This window comes from Lithobates pipiens, unplaced genomic scaffold (genome assembly GCF_037356315.1).
Source record: "Lithobates pipiens isolate NorthernLeopardFrog02 unplaced genomic scaffold, aLitPip1_a1.2 Scaffold_8, whole genome shotgun sequence".
NCBI classification, from domain to species: domain Eukaryota; kingdom Metazoa; phylum Chordata; class Amphibia; order Anura; family Ranidae; genus Lithobates; species Lithobates pipiens.
The window spans coordinates 559,165,534-559,183,611 of record NW_027507903.1 but is presented as its reverse complement, the minus strand read 5'-3'; the positions used below and the strand labels follow the sequence as shown (position 1 = coordinate 559,183,611).

At 44.3% G+C, this 18,078-nt stretch overlaps 1 protein-coding gene across 4 annotated transcripts in view; it reads left to right on the top strand.

Annotated features, from left to right (window-relative positions):
• Window positions 1-18,078, top strand: part of PGLYRP2 (peptidoglycan recognition protein 2) — a 64,496-nt gene that overhangs the window by 15,813 nt on the left and 30,605 nt on the right. For 3 of the 4 annotated variants that reach the window (XM_077470018.1, XM_077470017.1, XM_077470020.1), the window contains exon 2: window positions 5,032-5,110. In XM_077470018.1, the coding sequence (XP_077326144.1) occupies window positions 5,044-5,110 (67 nt within the window). In that variant the 5' untranslated portion in view covers window positions 5,032-5,043. Of the gene's footprint in view, window positions 1-5,031; window positions 5,111-5,139; window positions 5,165-18,078 lie in introns of those variants that run through there. The other variant, XM_077470019.1, reaches the window with a different exon arrangement.

Here is an 18,078-nt window from a genome sequence, read left to right as displayed (position 1 = left end):
TCCGAAAGACAGTCAGACCTAGTCCGTCAAAAAGTCTGGTCGTGTGTACGCGGCATTACTTGTAGTTCTACAGCAAACAAGGTAGAGCACACTCGTAATCAATGCTCTACTATTACCACTGACTTTAGCCTTATTATCTCAGAACAGCGGCCACATTGAACTTCTAAGGAAAAAAGGAAGGGTAGGAATGGCGCTGTCCCCTAATGCCTGCAAATGAGGAATGTGCTGTCCAGATTCCTCTACCAAAATATGTTTTCCTTAAATTACAAAGAAAATTTAAATAAAACAAGTAAATAAAGCCCCCTTTTTATTCACGTTGAACTTCTATTGGAACAGAGAGCTATTTTACTCTCACTTGGGAAAAAATAAAAAAAATCTATATTTTTCCCACTTTCTCCTCAAAGATGTGTGGTTTATCCTGTCAATCTGCAGGCTACATCAGATAACTAAGGGTGATCAGCCTCTCTCTCACCAGCCCTCTTGACTGGCTACACAGGCCTAACGCACCCTAACAATACAATAAACGTTAATATATATATACATATACCAGCCAAAAATTTCACCAGGTTTTTGTGTCCGCTCACTGATGAAATATTTCATAGAACTTTCAGGACCATTCAAGCAGGGCTTCTGAATTCACGAACCAGCGCAAATCTTTGTCCACAGTAGAGCAAGCTTTCAGTTCTAGATGTAGTTGATTCTTTAGCTTATAGGTACTCAAGACAAAAATACATTAGGGTTTGGATTCTGTGCAGAAATAAATTCCACACGCTTTCTGGGGTGCCAAATGAAATAACTGTTATAAATTGGAAACAAAATATTATTTGAGGGTGATTACATATTCCCTCCCTCTTTATTGCATATGTATATGAACTTGTCTATTCCCATAATTAGCTAGTCTAGTAAAACTCTGATAAGCACAATGATATAAGGTTAGCTATGAAAACAAGTACACAAGTCTATGTATTATCTCTAGGTGCCTGTTGATCTTTTGATATTTGTCACCCACCATCATCAATCATCCTGGCAGCCATGGTTCTCTATGAAGATTGCTTGCAGTGTATTATCACACCAGTCGGCCCGGAGCCAAGCTCTTGTTACAGCCTTGCTTGCTTTCAGATGCAGATTCTGATATGCTACAAAGCTTTGATGTGTAACTGGTTACATTCCAACTTGGGGCCATCTGCCTGTATCAACCAGGGAATGAAATACCAGAAATATGATATTAAACCTTCCAACAGGCACAAATATTAATTTTTACAACATCTACTGCTTTAGTGTTGTTAGATCTTTTTATCAGATGTTAGTATGGTATACTGAAGTAGGATTACAAGAATTTCTTAAGTGTAAAAGACTTTTATTGACAATGGCATAAAGTTTATGCAAAGAGTCGATGTAGGCAGTGTTGACCCTTCTTTTTCAACCCCACACATGAATAGTCCCAGGCAGTGGCGGCCCGTCCATAGGGGGCGCCCGGGCGCCGCCCCCCCTGTGTGGTAAAAAAAAAAAAAAATGTCAAAAAAAAAAAAAAAGTTTTAAAACTGCCCCTTTTAAAAAAAAAAAAAAAATGGTCTTTAAGGAAGTGCTCGAGCGCCGGTCACAGTGCACGCCGGGAAACGCCACGCCAATGCAATCATGAGATTGCAGGCGTGGCGCTTCATTTGCGGGCGTTTAGCCCGCCTCAGGGCGCTTTCTGAAGCACTGAGTAGCTTCCGCCCGGCGCTGTAGTATGTGTTACTACGGCCGGGCGGGCGGGCAGTTTGATTGACATCTGAGTTGACTCAGATGTCACTTCCTGTCTTCTCTCTCCCATCTCACCTGAGAGAGGAAACAGGAAGTAAGAGGAGTAGAGCGGTGTGAGGAGCGGCTGCGGAGGTGACACAGTCAGGTAAGTGGGCTTCGTGTGTGTGTGTGTGTGTGTGTGTGTGTGTGTGTGTGTGTGTGTGTGTTATTTTGCTCACTAGATATACAGACACTTCTCTTATGGTGCTGCAGAATGTTGTACATTGCTTATCTTATTGCAAGTCTATCAGGCATGGTCTGCCTGGCCTAAACCAATCAGTTGTCTGCTTTGTGTAATGGTCTAAGACGCCTTCAGAGTTTTCAGTACCCTGGTGGAATCTTCTATTCGTGGCAAAGCCATTTTATATGGTGTGTGTGTGTTCCTATAGTACTTTTTATAAAAGTTTTCAACCACAGAGATCCAAAAATAATTAAATTTGTTACAAATCCCAATCGATAAAACAAACTTATTTTATAATCAAGAATCATTCAAATAAAAAGACATTGGTTTGGATTCAAGCGGGAGAGACGGCAGCCCCACTGAGTGCCGTTCGCAGCGTGAACAATCCATGCACCATCTTTCATCAGCGTGAGTCAATAGATTCTGCAGTCTAATTGCAACAATTTCACACTCATCTGACGATTGTCTTACCAGCCAGGAAAATGATCCTTAAATTGCTCTCGCTCCCATCTCTTGAAGGGGAATAACATTTTCTCCTCTGCGTATTAATCAGGCATTCGGAGGAGACAATGCCGCTGTGAGGAACGCAAGCCTCACCTGAATTTATTGGAAAAGCCCAACAGGAGATGCAACTAAATTCTCTCAGAAGTTCTGAAATTGGGAGCATTAACAGTTTTCATCTAACTGTTACAATGTGATGCCAGAACACCCACGCAGATAAATCAGATGTAATAACGGGGCCTTTAACTATGTAAATTCATACTATAATCTTGGAAATTTCTGGGTGTGGCTTATGAGAAGTGGGAGGGGCCAACCGTGGATGGGCGGGGTCTTGCGCCCCCCCATCCTAAAACTTCACCAGCCGCCACTGGTCCCAGGATGCATGACACAGGACTGATGGTAACGCTTATCTTTTCTTCCCCGGACAAGGTTTTTGTTCTGGATGCCCCAAACAATCAGAAAGGGGATTCATCAGAGAAAATGACATTACCCCAGTCCTCAGCAGTTCAACCCCTGTACCTTTTGCAGAATATCAATCTGTCCCTGATGTTTTTTCTGGAGAGAAGTGGCTTCTTTGCTGCCCTTCTTGACACTAGACCATCCTCCAAAAGTCTTCACCTCACTGTGCAAGCAGATGCAGTCACACCTGCCTGCTGCCATTCCTGAGCAAGCTCTGCACTGGTGGAGCCTCGATTCCAGTCCTGGAGCTTGGTATATGCAAATTGCCATTATAAAAAAAAAAATTGCCATTATAAAAAAAAAAACCTTCCTTCATTGCCCTAATGCGTTTGCATGCATTAATAGTATATTACAGTTCTCTATTTACTGTGGGCTAATACAGTTGATCTAACATGTAATGGTATTTGGAAAGTTTGTTTTATATACGTCGGAAGCTGACTATCACGTTTGCTGAATAGATGTGTTGGTGTGACCACCCCGGTTGCCCTATTACTTCAATGCAACTTGTAAATTTCTGTTAACTTAGCAATAAAGTATCTAAATGAATTCCTTCTGCTAAACATAGAAACATAGAAATGTGATCGCAATAAAAAGGCAGAGTAGTCCATCAAATTTTTATTTATTTATTTATTTTTTAAAACCTACAGTGATGGGCCTGTTGATTTCAATGGGCAGGGGTGCTTTAGGAGCGGTGTATACACCACTCCTACAGCGCTGCCAAGATGCTGCTTGCAGGACTTTTTTTTACCATCCTGCAAGCACACCAAAGAGACAGGAGATGCTCTTTTCAAGCACTATGCAGGAGCTATTTTTAGTGCTATAGTTGTGCTTCAGTGTGAAAGCAGCCTTATAGTAAGACCCCTTTCACACCGAGGCTTTTGAGAACTGCCCATAAAACACTGGCACTTTTCAAACGCCTTTGAGGTGTTAGCAGTGCGCTTTTTTAAAGGTCAAGAACCATTTTGCAGCACTTTTCGCATGCTTTTCAGGCGCTTTTGAAGCACTTTTGAAGCACTTCCCATTCATTTCAATGGAGAGGGGCATTTTTGAGGCGCTTTTTTAAGCGCCCCAAACATGCTCCAAAGATGCTGCTTGCAGGACTTTTTCACTGCTCTGCCAGTACACAGCTCCAGTGTGAATACATCCATTGCTATTAAGGGTAAGCAGTTTTCAGAAGCTTTTTTTAGCGTGAATACGCCTGAAAAGCATCTCAGTGTGAAAAGGCTCTAAGGCTACTTTCACACTGGGGGGTCGAGGGCTTCGGTGGTAAAGTGCCGCTATTTTTAATGGCGATTTACCATAGTTTTTGCGGCTCTTTTTGGCCACTAGCAGGACCCTTTTAATCCCCACTAATGGCTGAAAAGGGGTTAAATGTACCTGCAAAGCGCTGCTGCAGCGGCGCTTTTTCGTCACTTCAGCGACGCTGCCCATTGATTTCAAAAGGCAGGGGCGCTGTAGGAGTGGTGTTTACACTGTTCCTACAGCGCCTCAAAGATCCGGTTTGCAGGACTTTTTTTGGAGTCCTGCCAGCGCACCACTCCAGTGTGAAAACACTCTGGCTTTCACACTGGAGTGAGAGGAGAGGCTCTTTACAGGCGCTATTGGCAGAGATAACTGATCACAGTGTTCTGGCAGGGGAGCCCTCCCTCTGTCAGAACACAGCAGCTCAGCAGGGGAGATTACTGTACTAACTTCGGATGGTTAGTACAGAAGCTCCGACCAGAGCTGTCAGTTTTTTTTTTCGTTCAACCCACTAGGTTAAACGAAAAAAAACTTGTAGTGTGTACCAGGCTTTACTATAGAGGAAGAATGACTCTACTAACATGTAAAATTTGAACAACCTAAGTAAGTTAATAAAGAAGTTATGCCCACTTTTGCAATACTTTTGGAATAGCCCTCGTATATAGTATAAATATTTATGTCTTGCTTCTACCACCTTGTACGTGCCATTTTAACTGGCAAAACTAGTTCCTGTGATCATTGTGCAAGAACAGAACTTTTGATAAGGTCACAGCTTATATAATTCCTGGTGTGTACATTACAGGAAGCATGATCAATTTACAGTATGAAATAATTAGGTGTTATTTTTCCATTCTCTCACTGCGCAGGTTGAGGTGAACATGGCTGTCTGCCGTCTGATCTGCATCTTTATTCTTCCTGCATGTTTTTCAGCAGCTCCGTCTCACAGTAAGTGACACACCAGGCATTGTGGGGATACAGTACTGAAAGTAATGAGGATACGTAAGTACATGATATAGTATGTGCAGTACCCTATAGCTAACAGTTATGCCACGTACACACGATACAAATTTCGGCCCGCAACAGACCGATCAGAGTTTTTCGTCAGAAAATGCGACCATGTGTATGCTCCATCGGTCTTTTGCTGGCGGAATTCCAGCCAGCAAAAGATTGAGAGCTTGCTCTCAATTTTTCAGTCGCGAAAAGTTACTAGCCGAAAATATGATCGCCTGTGGCAATTCCGACGTGCAAAATTCCTATGCATGCTTGGAAACAATTTGACGCATGCTCGGAAGCATTGAACTTAATTTTCACGGCACGTCGTAGTGTTGTACGTCACCACAATCTCGACGGTCGTAATTTCAGCAAACTTTTGGGTGACCGTGTGTATGCATGGCAAACTTGAGCGGGATCCTGTCGGAAAAGCTGTCATATTTTTTTCGACGAGAAATCCGATCGTGTGTACGCGGCATTAGATTCTATTTTCCTGTAATCATTCCAGTTATGAGCTTCAAGCCTAATGCCTTGTACACACAGTCGGAATTTCCAACGGAAAATGTGCGATCGGATCATGTTGTCGGAAAATCTGAACGTGTGTGGGCTCCATCTGACTTTTTCCATCGGAATTTACGACGCACAAAGTTTGAGAGCTGGATCTCAAATTTTCCGACAACATGATCCCATCATGTTAATTCTGACCGTGTGTAGCCTAGTCCAACGCACAAAGTGCAACGCATGCTCAGAATAAATTATGAGAGGGAATCGCTCGGTCAGGTAAAACCAGCGTTCGTAATGGATATAGCACAATCGTCATGCTGCAATGTTAAAAATTGTTTAATGCAGCGCATTCTCTTTTTCTTTATAATGCTAGAAGAATGAGGTTGTTTTGCTGCTCATATTCACACACACTTCTCCAAAACGTATTTCTTTATTATTTTTCCTGATTTCATGAACAGAATATTTTTATTCGTCAGACCTCCCAAATCATTTTGGATTTTTATCTTTTAATTTTTTATTTTATTTTGTGGTTGCTTTTTTAATCAAGATCTCCTTTTTTAAAATTTTGGTCATCTTCGTAATTTTTTTGGTGTGTTTTGTGTGTCAACTTACCACAATGCCATTATTATCTTTTTATTTTATTGTTTTATTTTTTAATCTCGAGGAGGTTGTTTGGTGTTGGTGCCCCTTGTTAATTTGACTTTGTATTTTTGAAACATACCTGCCTACTCACAAATAAACTGTCCTTTTTGAATTAAAACACATAGGCAAGTATTTCTTTAACCAAAAAAAACTTTATTAGGTGTCATAATCAAATAAACAGGAAGGCAACGCTGGAAAAACTGCTAAATTTGGCAAAGCCTTTGGCCCCCAGGGCAGACATCAATAATTTAAATGCAAAACTGGTGACCTGAGGAGTCCATATCTAAGGGAGAACAGTCTGGTCCAGAAGTCCAAGAGATCAGGAAGAGCAGATGACATCTATGTCCCCAGGCTGTGGTTATACAAGAGCCTGCATCTTCTGTCAGACCAGACTGAACCCAGGCCATCACTCTCTGGTCTTCCTTAGACACTTCCATCCAGGCTTCCTTCCAGGCTGTGGCTCTGCTGTTGTAGCTGTGGCAGGAGGTGGAGGAGGAGGAGGGAGACCTCCCGGCTGCCACTTGCCACAGCCTCCTCCCAGCTGCCACTTGCCACAGCCTCCTCCCAGCTGCCACTTGCCACAGCCTCCTCCCGGCTGAGGTCTTCTTGTGTATGTAAATGGGACATTGTTTTAGTTTTTTATTCATCAATCACACAATTATCAGCCCATGACTGTTGCAAATTGAATGTTAATAAATAGAACAGACTATCATTCTGACCCTACTGTAGCGCCCTGCTCCTAATGAGCAGACGCTATTGTTTTGTAAATTTAAGTTTGTTTGAAGTTGCAGTTTGGCTCAGATTAATTATTCCAAAGTTCTGGTTTCTGTACCAGTTCAGCTGGGTTGTGCTAATTTCCACTTGGCCGTGGGTGTCGCTGTCACCACCAGTAAGTGTTGAAAATGCAACAGGCTGAATACAGAGGGTACCCCTTTTACTCGGAAATAGCCCAGTGGGAGTGGTTCACCCCCTGTGCATTCTGGGTAAGGGTACTTAAGGTACTGACGCCATTTTGAGGGGTCTTTTTTTCCGGGTTCATTATCCCAACTTCATGGCCCTCCTGGCCTTAGGTGTGTTCTGCTTGTTTCTATGTCTGGGGGCCGGCTGGTCCGAGGCTTTGTAACTGAAAGGGTTTCCCTAAAAGTCTTGGGGCCTACAGATTCAGGGGTCCTGTGCTGTCTTGCCTGCGGTGAGAAGCCAAGCGACTGGAGGATCCAGGGGAGGACTTTTTCATGAGAGGACTGAGCAACAAGGCTGGAATCTCTGGAAAAGATTGGAGACTCAGTTGAAGGATGCATCCCAGGTCACCTACCACATAGTATCGCCGGATCGGCTGGAGGAAACTGGTACTGTGTGGAAACTCTTTAATTTCTCAACAAGTTGCTGGTTGTGCTTTCCTGTGGCAGAGGATTGCACAATGATTTCATTTGAATTGACAAGTCTGTGGCAGAGACTTTGAGCATCTCACCGGCTGCTAGGTCAGTGAGAGAGGCCTATCCGGCGATTGCTAGATCCAGCCTGTGGAAGCTGTTTGTCCTCTGGATCAAGGAAATACCTATAACCCGCAATTACAAGGTACCTGAACCCCCCTTAACCTTCTATCCCTCTATTGCAAAACCTTGTTCTTTCAAATAAATCTTTGGAAAAAGGACTAAGTGTCGGAGCTAACATTCTTTAATCTACTCTACAACGGGACCCCTAAGACGGACACAGTGAGCAGGTGAGGTAACGGTAAGCCCAATAAAAAACAGCAGCTCCTTTGGGGGTCAGTGCTACACCAGCATTTTTCATTCTTGTCCCAATCATTTTTGGTCACTACTGTCTATTGATATGTAAAACACTTTGTTAAATCAGAACTTACTGATCAATAATAACATCTAGTTAACATCATTAAATGTACGACAAGAAATATGTTGAACAATGTTATACCTGACTCAAGCTGGGCTCCTCCACATGTTGCATGCCTTGAAGGCCCAGGTTGGAAATCGGAAGCCTCAGCTGGGGGGAAGGAAGCCTTAAAGGAAGACTGTAGAGTGCTGGCCTGGGTTCCCTCTGGTCTGCCAGAAAATGCAGCCTGTCATAGTACAACATCCTGGGGACATAAACGTCATCTGCATCTCCTGATCTTAGGGAACTCTGGACCTTCTTGTGTACCCTCAGATATGTACTCCTCAGGCCACCAATTATGTCTGCCGTGGGGACCATCATCTTCACCAAAGCAAGCAGTTTCTCCAGCGCTGCCTTCCTCTTTTTTAGGTCCTTAAAAAAGGGGTGGTTCACCTGCCACAGGCAGGGCAGCTCCCTGAGCATATCATTGAATATGCCAAGAAAATGTGAGTCCTTGAAGGGATCCATATTCTCTGCAAAAGACAAACCCTAATGTCAGGTTAAACTCTTCTAATCTTGTGCCAATATAAGCCTCAATCTAGAAGCAGTATAGGCTATTGATGTAACAAGTTAAAAGTACCTTTGTTCGAACGATCAGCACTTCCGCTACTCCTTCCTCCGCTCACAGATCGTACGTACGACGTATGTGTGTTACGTTTTATATACAGTGCGCATGCATGAAACTCCGCCCAACCCTGACGTTCTTTGTAGTCTATTCCCCGCCCCTTCTCTTTCGGCGCAGTGGGGACATAGGGGAGAGACAGCAGGTGCATGATAATTCCTTTAGCGAGGAGGAGGACGAGGAAAGCACGGAGCCAGAAACATCCCGATCCCAGAGGAGATTTAAGGCCTCAAACATGTCTTTTGTAGAGATGTTGGAGATGGTGGACATATTGAAGAGGAACGACTATGATGGTAAGTATGGACCTTACCCAAACCCAAATATCAGAAAGGCTAATATTATGACTACAGTCGTGAAGAGTCTTCAGAAGAATTTTGGGGTACGGCGATCCAAGGATCAACTGAGGAAACGCTGGTCAGACCTGAAACTGAGGGAGCACGATTAGTACAGAAGGATCAAACGAGTTCTTAAAAAAAGTAAGTAGTTGTGTGTTCATATTATTATTATTGCTTACATACTGCTCCATGTGCTTTTATTTAGTGTTGTACAGTTTAAAATGGCCACTTCCATGTTCATGGGTTCAATCGTTCATAGTAAACATCGTTCGTTCACCCACTTCAAATACAATGTTTTGGATAAGTTGCACTTAACTACATTTGTTCATGCCTATTTCTAGTCAAAGGAAGTTTGTTGTCTTGAGGGGTTTGTAATTGAATGAAATACAAACTTGATTCAGTGTAAAGGAGAGGACACTCAGTAGCTGTTTACACATCTGGACTCACTAGTGTGGGACACCAGAACACCCTTTCTATTAGGGTGTCCTACACACGTGGATACTATAGGGGTGTCTCCATCTGTCAAACTTGCACAAAACAGGTAAGTATTCCAGCTTTAGAAAGTCTCTAAAATAATGTTTTCAGCTTTGAACTCTGCCAAAAAAGACAATTGTACGACACTTCCAAGCAATGTTTCATATTCCTATTTCTGCCCTCAAATATCAGTGTGCTAAGTATTCCTTTTTTACATTCTCATAGGGTAGAGAAGACTCAGGACGTCTGAGGACACCAGTGACCCCACACCTCCCAAAGAAGGGGAGATCCAAAAACCAGAAGCAGAGGAGGAGGAGGAAGGAGAGGATGTTGAAATTGGCAAAATTGGCACCACAACAGGTAAGTATCTGAGACCACAGCTTCAGGTAATAGATGTATGCCTGCATTTTTATAATACATGGTGTGTTTTTTGGTTTATTTTTAGGTGATGTGGATCTTGTGAAAGAAGAATTGCATTTCACCGGTGAAAGTGCCCAGATCCTCATCGGGGAGATAATGGGGTGCAATCGCGATTTAGATAATCTCAAGAAAAACATCAAAGAGGTTCAACAAAAAATGAAGAACATCATTAATGTTTTAGGGAGAATCTGAAAAACCCAAAACTAGCTGGCATCGATTTTATATTTTAAAAAACAGTTTTATATTTTGACAAAAGCCAAATTTGAAAGATGCACACAGTGGGGGTTATTTACGAAAGGCAAATCCACTTTGCACTGCAAGTGCACTTGGAAGTGCAGTTGCTGTAAATCTGAGGGGTAGATCTGAAATGAGTGGAAGCTCTGCTGATTTTATCATCCAATCATGTGCAAGCTAAAATGTTGTTTTTTTATTTTCCTTGCATGTCCCACTTACTGTAGGTCTACAGCGACTGCACTTCCAAGTGCACTTGCAGTGCAAAGTGATTTTGCCTTTTGTAAATAACCCCCAGTGTGTCAACATGTGTTATCACCCATCATGGGGGATCAATGTACACGTTTTGTGGGTGCAACCCCTTCCTTGCTACTAAAGTGGCTGAGATGAAGGGGTTGCACCCCCAAAACACGTACATTGATCCCCCATGATGGGAGATAGCACATGTTGACATTAGGCATGGGATCAGAAGGAAAATGCCCAGTTTGAATCACAATTTGTGTGCATCTTCCAAATTTGGCTTTTACAGGGGTGACACCCCATATGATGATGGCAATATCAACACAGTTTGGACCTACTCATGTCTGATATTGCCTTCATTTTTCAAATTGGTTCCTCAGTTCTGTATGTTATGCTTTTAATACATGCCTGTTTCCTCTAAAATTGCAAGTTATACTAATGTTACCAAAAATAATGTTATATACACCAGATATGTTGGTTTGTTGTAAAACTCTTATAAATGCACATGTGAAAAGTTTAATTATCAACAATGTGTGGCTTCCTTTTTCAATTTGCAAAAGCAGTATTTGTAGTAAAGTTGTTGTTTTCTGTGACAATGGGGGTTATTTACTAAAGGCAAATCCATTTTGCACTCCAAGGGCAGTTTCAGGTGCACTTTTGCAGTGCACTTGTAGTGCATAGTGGATTTGCCTTTAGTAAATAACACCCACAGTGCTTTAGAATTTTCTCCAATCACGCCATTTTCATGACTCCACACATTTATGTCATGGTGCTGAAAATGAGGAATATTTTTGTCAGTAATGCACTACATACATTAACAACAAAAACAAGGTGTATGTGTAGCAGACCCACAACATAATAATATTATCTGAAGAAGAGACTGTCACCTCATCTCGTACAGAAATTTGTTTTGCACTGTTGAAGAAAAAGGCCCAAAAAATAAACAAAAAAAAAAGCTAGGAGACACCTAAAACAAACCCAAGCAGTAAATGAAAACAAAAATTATTGCAGTTTGAAAGAGAAATTTATTTAAAAAATGCCTCTCAGACATTGTCTGGCATATCAATAGCCCCCCCCCCCCTACCGCAAAGTACTCTGTGTATCTGTTTCTGACCTCGTGGGAGCTTTGGGAGGGGGGGGGGGGCAAGCCAGGACGGCCAACTTCAAGTGCCATCAGGTTAGCATTTTCTGGAAAGTCTGCTTCAGGCCCAACTGAGGCCACATGGTTTGGAGAGTATTTTTTTTTTTTAAATTGTGCAGAATACAGCAGGAAAGCACTATATGGTTCAGTTTATATTCTGCCATGTGGATGGGTGTCAAAAATAGGCGGAACCGGCTGGCCACTATCCCGAAAGTGTTCTCCACCACTCTTCTGGCTCTGGCCAGCTGGTAATTAAAAATCTTCTGGTCCGGGGTGAGGGCCCTCATAGGGAATGGCCGCATAAGATGGTCCCCCAGCGCAAACGCTTCATTTGCGTCAAAGATGAAGGGGGGTCCTTCCACATTCTCCTCTGGAGGTGGCAAGCCCAAACTGCCAATCTGGAGACGCCAGTAGAACTCCGTCTGTGTGATCACTCCACCATCCGACATCCGGCCATTTTTCGCCACGTCCACATACAGGAACTCGTAGGTAGCTGACACCACCGCCAACATCACTATACTGTTACACCCCTTGTAATTATAATAGTAGGACCCCGAGTTGGCGGGTGGGACGACGCGGACATGTTTCCCATCAATTGCACCTCCACAATTGGGAAAGTCCCAACGGGTGGAAGGCCACAGTCTGCCATTCTGGTGGCTTTGAAGGAAACTGTGGAGTCAAACAAGAAAACATTGCAAGCTGATTAGACACAAACATTTTTGGCCAAGATCCGTATAACATTTTTGGAAATTAGTATTTAAAGCCAAAAGTATAAGGTCCCCTTATCAGATTCCTCACCCCATCTGATGGCCCATTGCAAAAAATTTAGGGGGGGGATGTTTTGGACAGGTAACCCTCTCCACTTCATTGAGAGCTGAATGCATAAATAATATGTTGCATCAAATCCATGTGACTTTATCAAAGGGGATAGGCCCTTTGATAAAGTCACGTGGATGTGACACAACGCATCAGGGAGGAGCCAGGTGTCACTGTCGTCACTTCCGGTCGCGACCGAGACTGGAAGTTTGCTTGTTTGTATACCCGCGATTGTGAATATTTATATGTAAGTGTGGATTTACTTCATTAAAGCTGTTTTTTTACTACACATTGGAGCCCCCCCTCTTTTCTAATCCTATCTATGGTTACTGCTGATGTTATCTTTAACACTGACGGGCTGGTTATATGAGGAATAAAGGAGGATTGGGATTGTCATCAGTGCTTATACAGCGTCTTATGGCCCTTAGTGGTCGTATATTGAGGTGAGAGGCTGGGGGAAACAAGGGGTGCACAGAGCACTGAAGTGTTGATTATCGGTGGATTGTCACAGTTTTGGTGTCTTCCCACACCTTAATTTGACTGCATGGACATTTCTTTGACTCTCACTGCTTGAGTTTTCATTTTGAACAGCACTTTTGTTATTAAGGTCACGATATTGCTGTGTTATATGGACTTTTGTTCTTTGCACTTTGTTTGTGGATTTCACTTATAAGATTACTGCACAGCATATTTATAAGTGTGTTGTTTATTGCACTTTATGCAATTTTTGCACTTTAGCATTTTCTGCACATTGGTTTTATGGTTTGCACATTGCTTATTTTGCACATATTTTGATATAGTATTCATTTATTTATTTTTTGTAGTTTATCAATAATTAACTCCTGGGTTAGGTAGCGCCACATACTACTTTTATCACATTTCTCTTGATAGTGCAGAGATCACTATATATGTTGGCAGATTCCCTTAGTAATTTTTGAGTGTTAGAGTCGTATCAGGGATATTAGTAGGGGTTGTGTGCACTAGTACCCTTTTTTATATAGCAGATAGAGGATTGGTATCAGCTGACTTAGCAGTTGGGGGAGGGGGTTCCTAATGAGTTTGGCCCACCAAAAAAAAAGCTTCTGACACTCTGCATGAATTTAAGGACACAGATAACATTTCTACACATTTTAGGGGGTGATTTGGGGAAAGCAATACTATGGAGCTGACAAAATACATTGCTAAGTGACTAGGCTATAGGTGTTTATGGTCCCAGAAGAGCATGCTGGGGAGGATAGTGAGGGCAAATATGCATGAAGGACAAAAAAGGAAGTTTAAAAGCTTCCAGCATGCATGAGGACAAAGGGGCACAGCATATTACAGCATATTCCAATCATGGTAATTATGAAACGATGAAAGAAATACAATACATTAGCAAACATTAAAAACATAGAATGTGATGTTAAAGAGGAAGTAAACCCTGATGGGTTTACTTCCTCTTTCATTCCCTGCAAAGGTAAAGCATAATGGACTACTATGCATCGCATAGTAGTCCATTATGTGTCACTTACCTGACACAGGAGCCAGCGAAGTCACCACTGTCCCCTGTAGTCCGGCGCATCCATCTTCTCGGTGGGTCTCGCCGCTCCGCCGCTGTCATTAGGCGAAGCCACGATGACGTCACTCCCACGCATGCGCACGGGAGCCGCCACTCACGGCATATCGCCTGTACCGTAGACAGCGGTGCCTGTCTTTCGGCAAATATCTCCTAAACCGTGTAGGTTTAGGAGATATTTCTTGGGCCTACAGGTAAGCCTTAATCTAGGCTTACCTGTAGGTCAAAGTGTGTTGTAAGGGTTTACAACCACTTTAAAGGAGAAATCTTACCTTAATATAGTCCTTCTGCAGGACCTGAATGGTGGCAGAACAGGTCTCTGGAATAATGATCCCCAGAGCCTGAGGGGAGATGCCTGTAGAGAACTTGAGGTCCTGAAGGCTTCTAACTGTCACCAAGTACCGCGCAACATGGCAACTAGCCTCTGCTCCGGAGTAATGGCTTGCCTCATGCAGGTATCCTGCCTGCTGATATAAGGGGTCAGCAAAGCCAACAGATGGTGAAAAATGGGGTCCGTCATCCTGAGATAATTCCTGAAATCCTCATGATTATTCTCCTGAATCTCACAAAGCAAAGGCATGTGTGAGAACTGGTCACGCTGGAGTAACCAATTCTTGATCCATGAAGTCCTCCTCGCCCTGTTCATGGACTGGGCTTGTGTCAAAGCTAAAGAGATAAACGCGCGATCAGCAGAAGGAGCACAAAGGGTGGCGTACTTCCTTTTTCTAGTCCCGTCGTACGTGCTGTACGTCGCCACAATCTAAACGGGTGGACTTTTGGAGTGATTGTGTGTGGGCAAGTCCGTTTGTTCTGAGGTCCGTTGGAACTCCGCTGAAAAGTCCATCAGACTTAGTCTGCTGGAAAGTCCATTTGTGTGTACGCGACATGAGAGTTACTGCACTACATTGAATGTGAACATTTAGAGCCAATTGGGGATTCTTTAGCAGTAGTTAGGAAATTCCTCACTTACATCCTGCCCTATAGAATATTTTGGCACTCAATGAACTGTATATATCGTATATTTTTTAGGAACAATAGAGGCTTTTTTTTTTTTGTAGCTTTCTTTTTTTGATTTCAATGTATTTATTATTCGTGGTATAAGCATTTGGTACAGATCAAACAGTCCACAAACAATGTTGTTCAGTCTCCTAAGGCCCCTTTCACACATGCGGACAGTATGTCCATATTTCATCCATCTGTTTTTGGATGAAATACGGACATACTTGCATCCCTATGGGATAGCTGGTGTCAGCCGCTAACACTCGATATCATCCGTCTCCGCTATGGTCCGATTCTGCAGACGGAGGAAAATCCTATTTTTCTATCCGTCTGCAGAGCGGATCGGATGAACATGGACAGACGGTCCATGTTCATCCGATCTCCCCATAGGGGAGAGCGGAGATCTGACAGGGCGGTCCCTGCACAGTGCAGGGACCGCCCTGTCATCCCCCAGCTCAGTGGGGATCAACAGCGATACCTGCTGAGCAAGCGGATGTTCACAGGGCGGAATATCACGGATCCGTCCCGTGTGAAAAGAACCTTAAGGTTAGCTGGTTGAGTTGTTGATATCTCATAATAATGATAATACCTTTCTGCCAGGGCCAGATTGGGAATAAAAACCAGCCCTGGAAATAATTTTATACCAGCCCTATAGCATTATTATACTAGCCCAACAGCATAATGTCATTATTTTCTTGTTCATAAAAGGGAAAACCATGCATGTTAAAGCACCCATCATCACAGCCTCACCAGTGCCCATCAATGCAGCCTCACCAGTGCCCATCAAAGCAGCCTCACCAGTGCCTATCAATGCAGCCTCACCAGTGCCCATCAATGCAGCCTCACCAGTGTCCATCAATGCAGCCTCACCAGTGTCCATCAAAACAGCCTCACAGTGTCCATCAATGCAGCATCACCAGTGCCCATCAATGTAGCCTGATCAGTGCCCATCAGCTCAGCCTTACCTGTGCCCATCAAGGCAGCCTCATCAGTGCCCCTCAGCTCAGCCTTACCAGTGCCCATCAATGCAGCCTCACTAGTGCCCATCAATTCAGTCTCACCAATGCCCATTAATGCAGACTCACCAGTGCCCATCAATGTAGCCTGATAAGTGCCCATCAGCTCAGCCTTACCTGTGCCCATCAAGGCAGCCTCATCAGTGCCCATCAGCTCAGCCTCACCAATGACCATCAATGCAGCCTCATCAGTGCCCATCAGCTTAGCCTCATAAGTGCAAATCAGTGCAGCCTCACCAGTGCCCATCAATGCAGCCTCATCAGTGCCCATCAGTGTAGCCACACCAGTGCCCATCAATGCAGCCTGATTAGTGCCCATCAGTGCAGCCGCACCAGTGCCCATCAGTGCAGCCGCACCAGTGCCCATCAGTGTAGCCACACCAGTGCCCATCAATGTAGCCTGATCAGTGCCCATCAGCTCAGTTTCACCAATGCCCATCAATGCAGCCTCACCAATGCCCATCAATGCAGCCTCACCAATGCCCATCAATGCAGCCTCACCATTGCCCCTTCAATGCAGCCCCAACAGTGCCCATCATCTCAGCCTCACCAATGCCCATCAATGCAGCATCACCAGTGTCCATCAATAAAGCCTCATCAGTGCCCATCAATGCAGCCTCATCAGTGCCCATCAGCTCAGCCTCACCTGTGTCCATCTGTGCAGCCTCACCAGTGTCCATCAATTCAGCCTCACCAATGCCCATCAATGCAGCCTCATCATTGCCCATCAGCTCAGCCTTACCAATGCCCATCAATGCAACCTCATCAGTGCCCATTAATGCAGCCTGACCAGTGCTCAGCAATGCAGTCTGATCAGTGCCTATCAGCTCAGCCTTACCTGTGCATATCAATGCAGCCTCAGCAATGCCCATAAGCACAGCTTTGCAAGTTCATGGGGAGAGGAGAGTTGCCGGATTACACAGAAGGAATCTCCCGCTTACCCGGCGCTGCTGCTGTCACACTAAGTCCAGCCTCCTGGACTGGCTCCTATGATCAGGGTAAGTACAAGGGTGCGGAAGGAGCAGATGCCCTGGGCGGTAATGCAGATGAAGTGGCGACAGTAAGCTTCACAACTGTGTGTGACTGTACACACTAGCCGGCGCTGCTAATAGTTGTACCTGCTGTAACTGTAACAATGTCCTGAGTGCGCTCCGGCACCCGGCACAAGCCATTCACTTCCCTTCCCTGTCAGTACTTTACTCCCCCTATGAAGGCACTTAGTAGTCCCGGCCCGGCGGCGTAACATCACTCATGGCCGGAGGCGGGGTGGGAGGACTCAGAGGAACAAAGAGAGCTGCTGCCGGAGCTGCAACCTAGAGGAGCCGAGAAGCTTGGGGAATCAACAAAGAAGTGTGTATCGCACGGCACAAGTAAGCAGATAATGACTGCCATGATACCATCTGCAAAATAATAAATTCATGGGGGGGGGTAATGTACTGCCACTGGTCACTGATGCATTCGTGACTGACCAGTGGCAGTTAATTAACCATTTTGTGCTGCATTAGTGAGTTAATTAAAGGCATTTTTTTTTTAAATAACAAATATGTTATACTTACTTCCACTGTGCAGCTCGTTTTGCACAGAGTGGCCCCGAACCTGCTCTTCTGGGGTCCCTCGGCGGCTGTCTCGGCTCCTCCCCGCAAGGTCTCCACATCTTCTTCATGTGAGCTCCCTCACAAGATGTGGAGTGCTTGCTGGCACGCTCCAGTGATACAACAGGCGGTAGCCGCTCACTGTATCACTTGACGCCGCCCCCCGGCGCGCCTCCTTATTGGATGTGATTGACAGCAGCGCAAGCCAATGGCTGCGCTGCTTTCAATCCATCCACTCTAGCCAATCAACGGCCAGGGTGAGTGGCAAAGAGGATGTTGGGCGCAAGTATGTTGGGCGCAAGTGCGGGACATTCGAGGGGGCAGGTAAGTAAAACGGGGGGATGTGGGGGGCCGGCATTGTCGGATGTTTTTTCACCTTAATGCATAGAATGCAACAGCAGTTTTCGCCCTGGGTACTGAATAACCTTGTCCCGGCACTGCCTATGGTG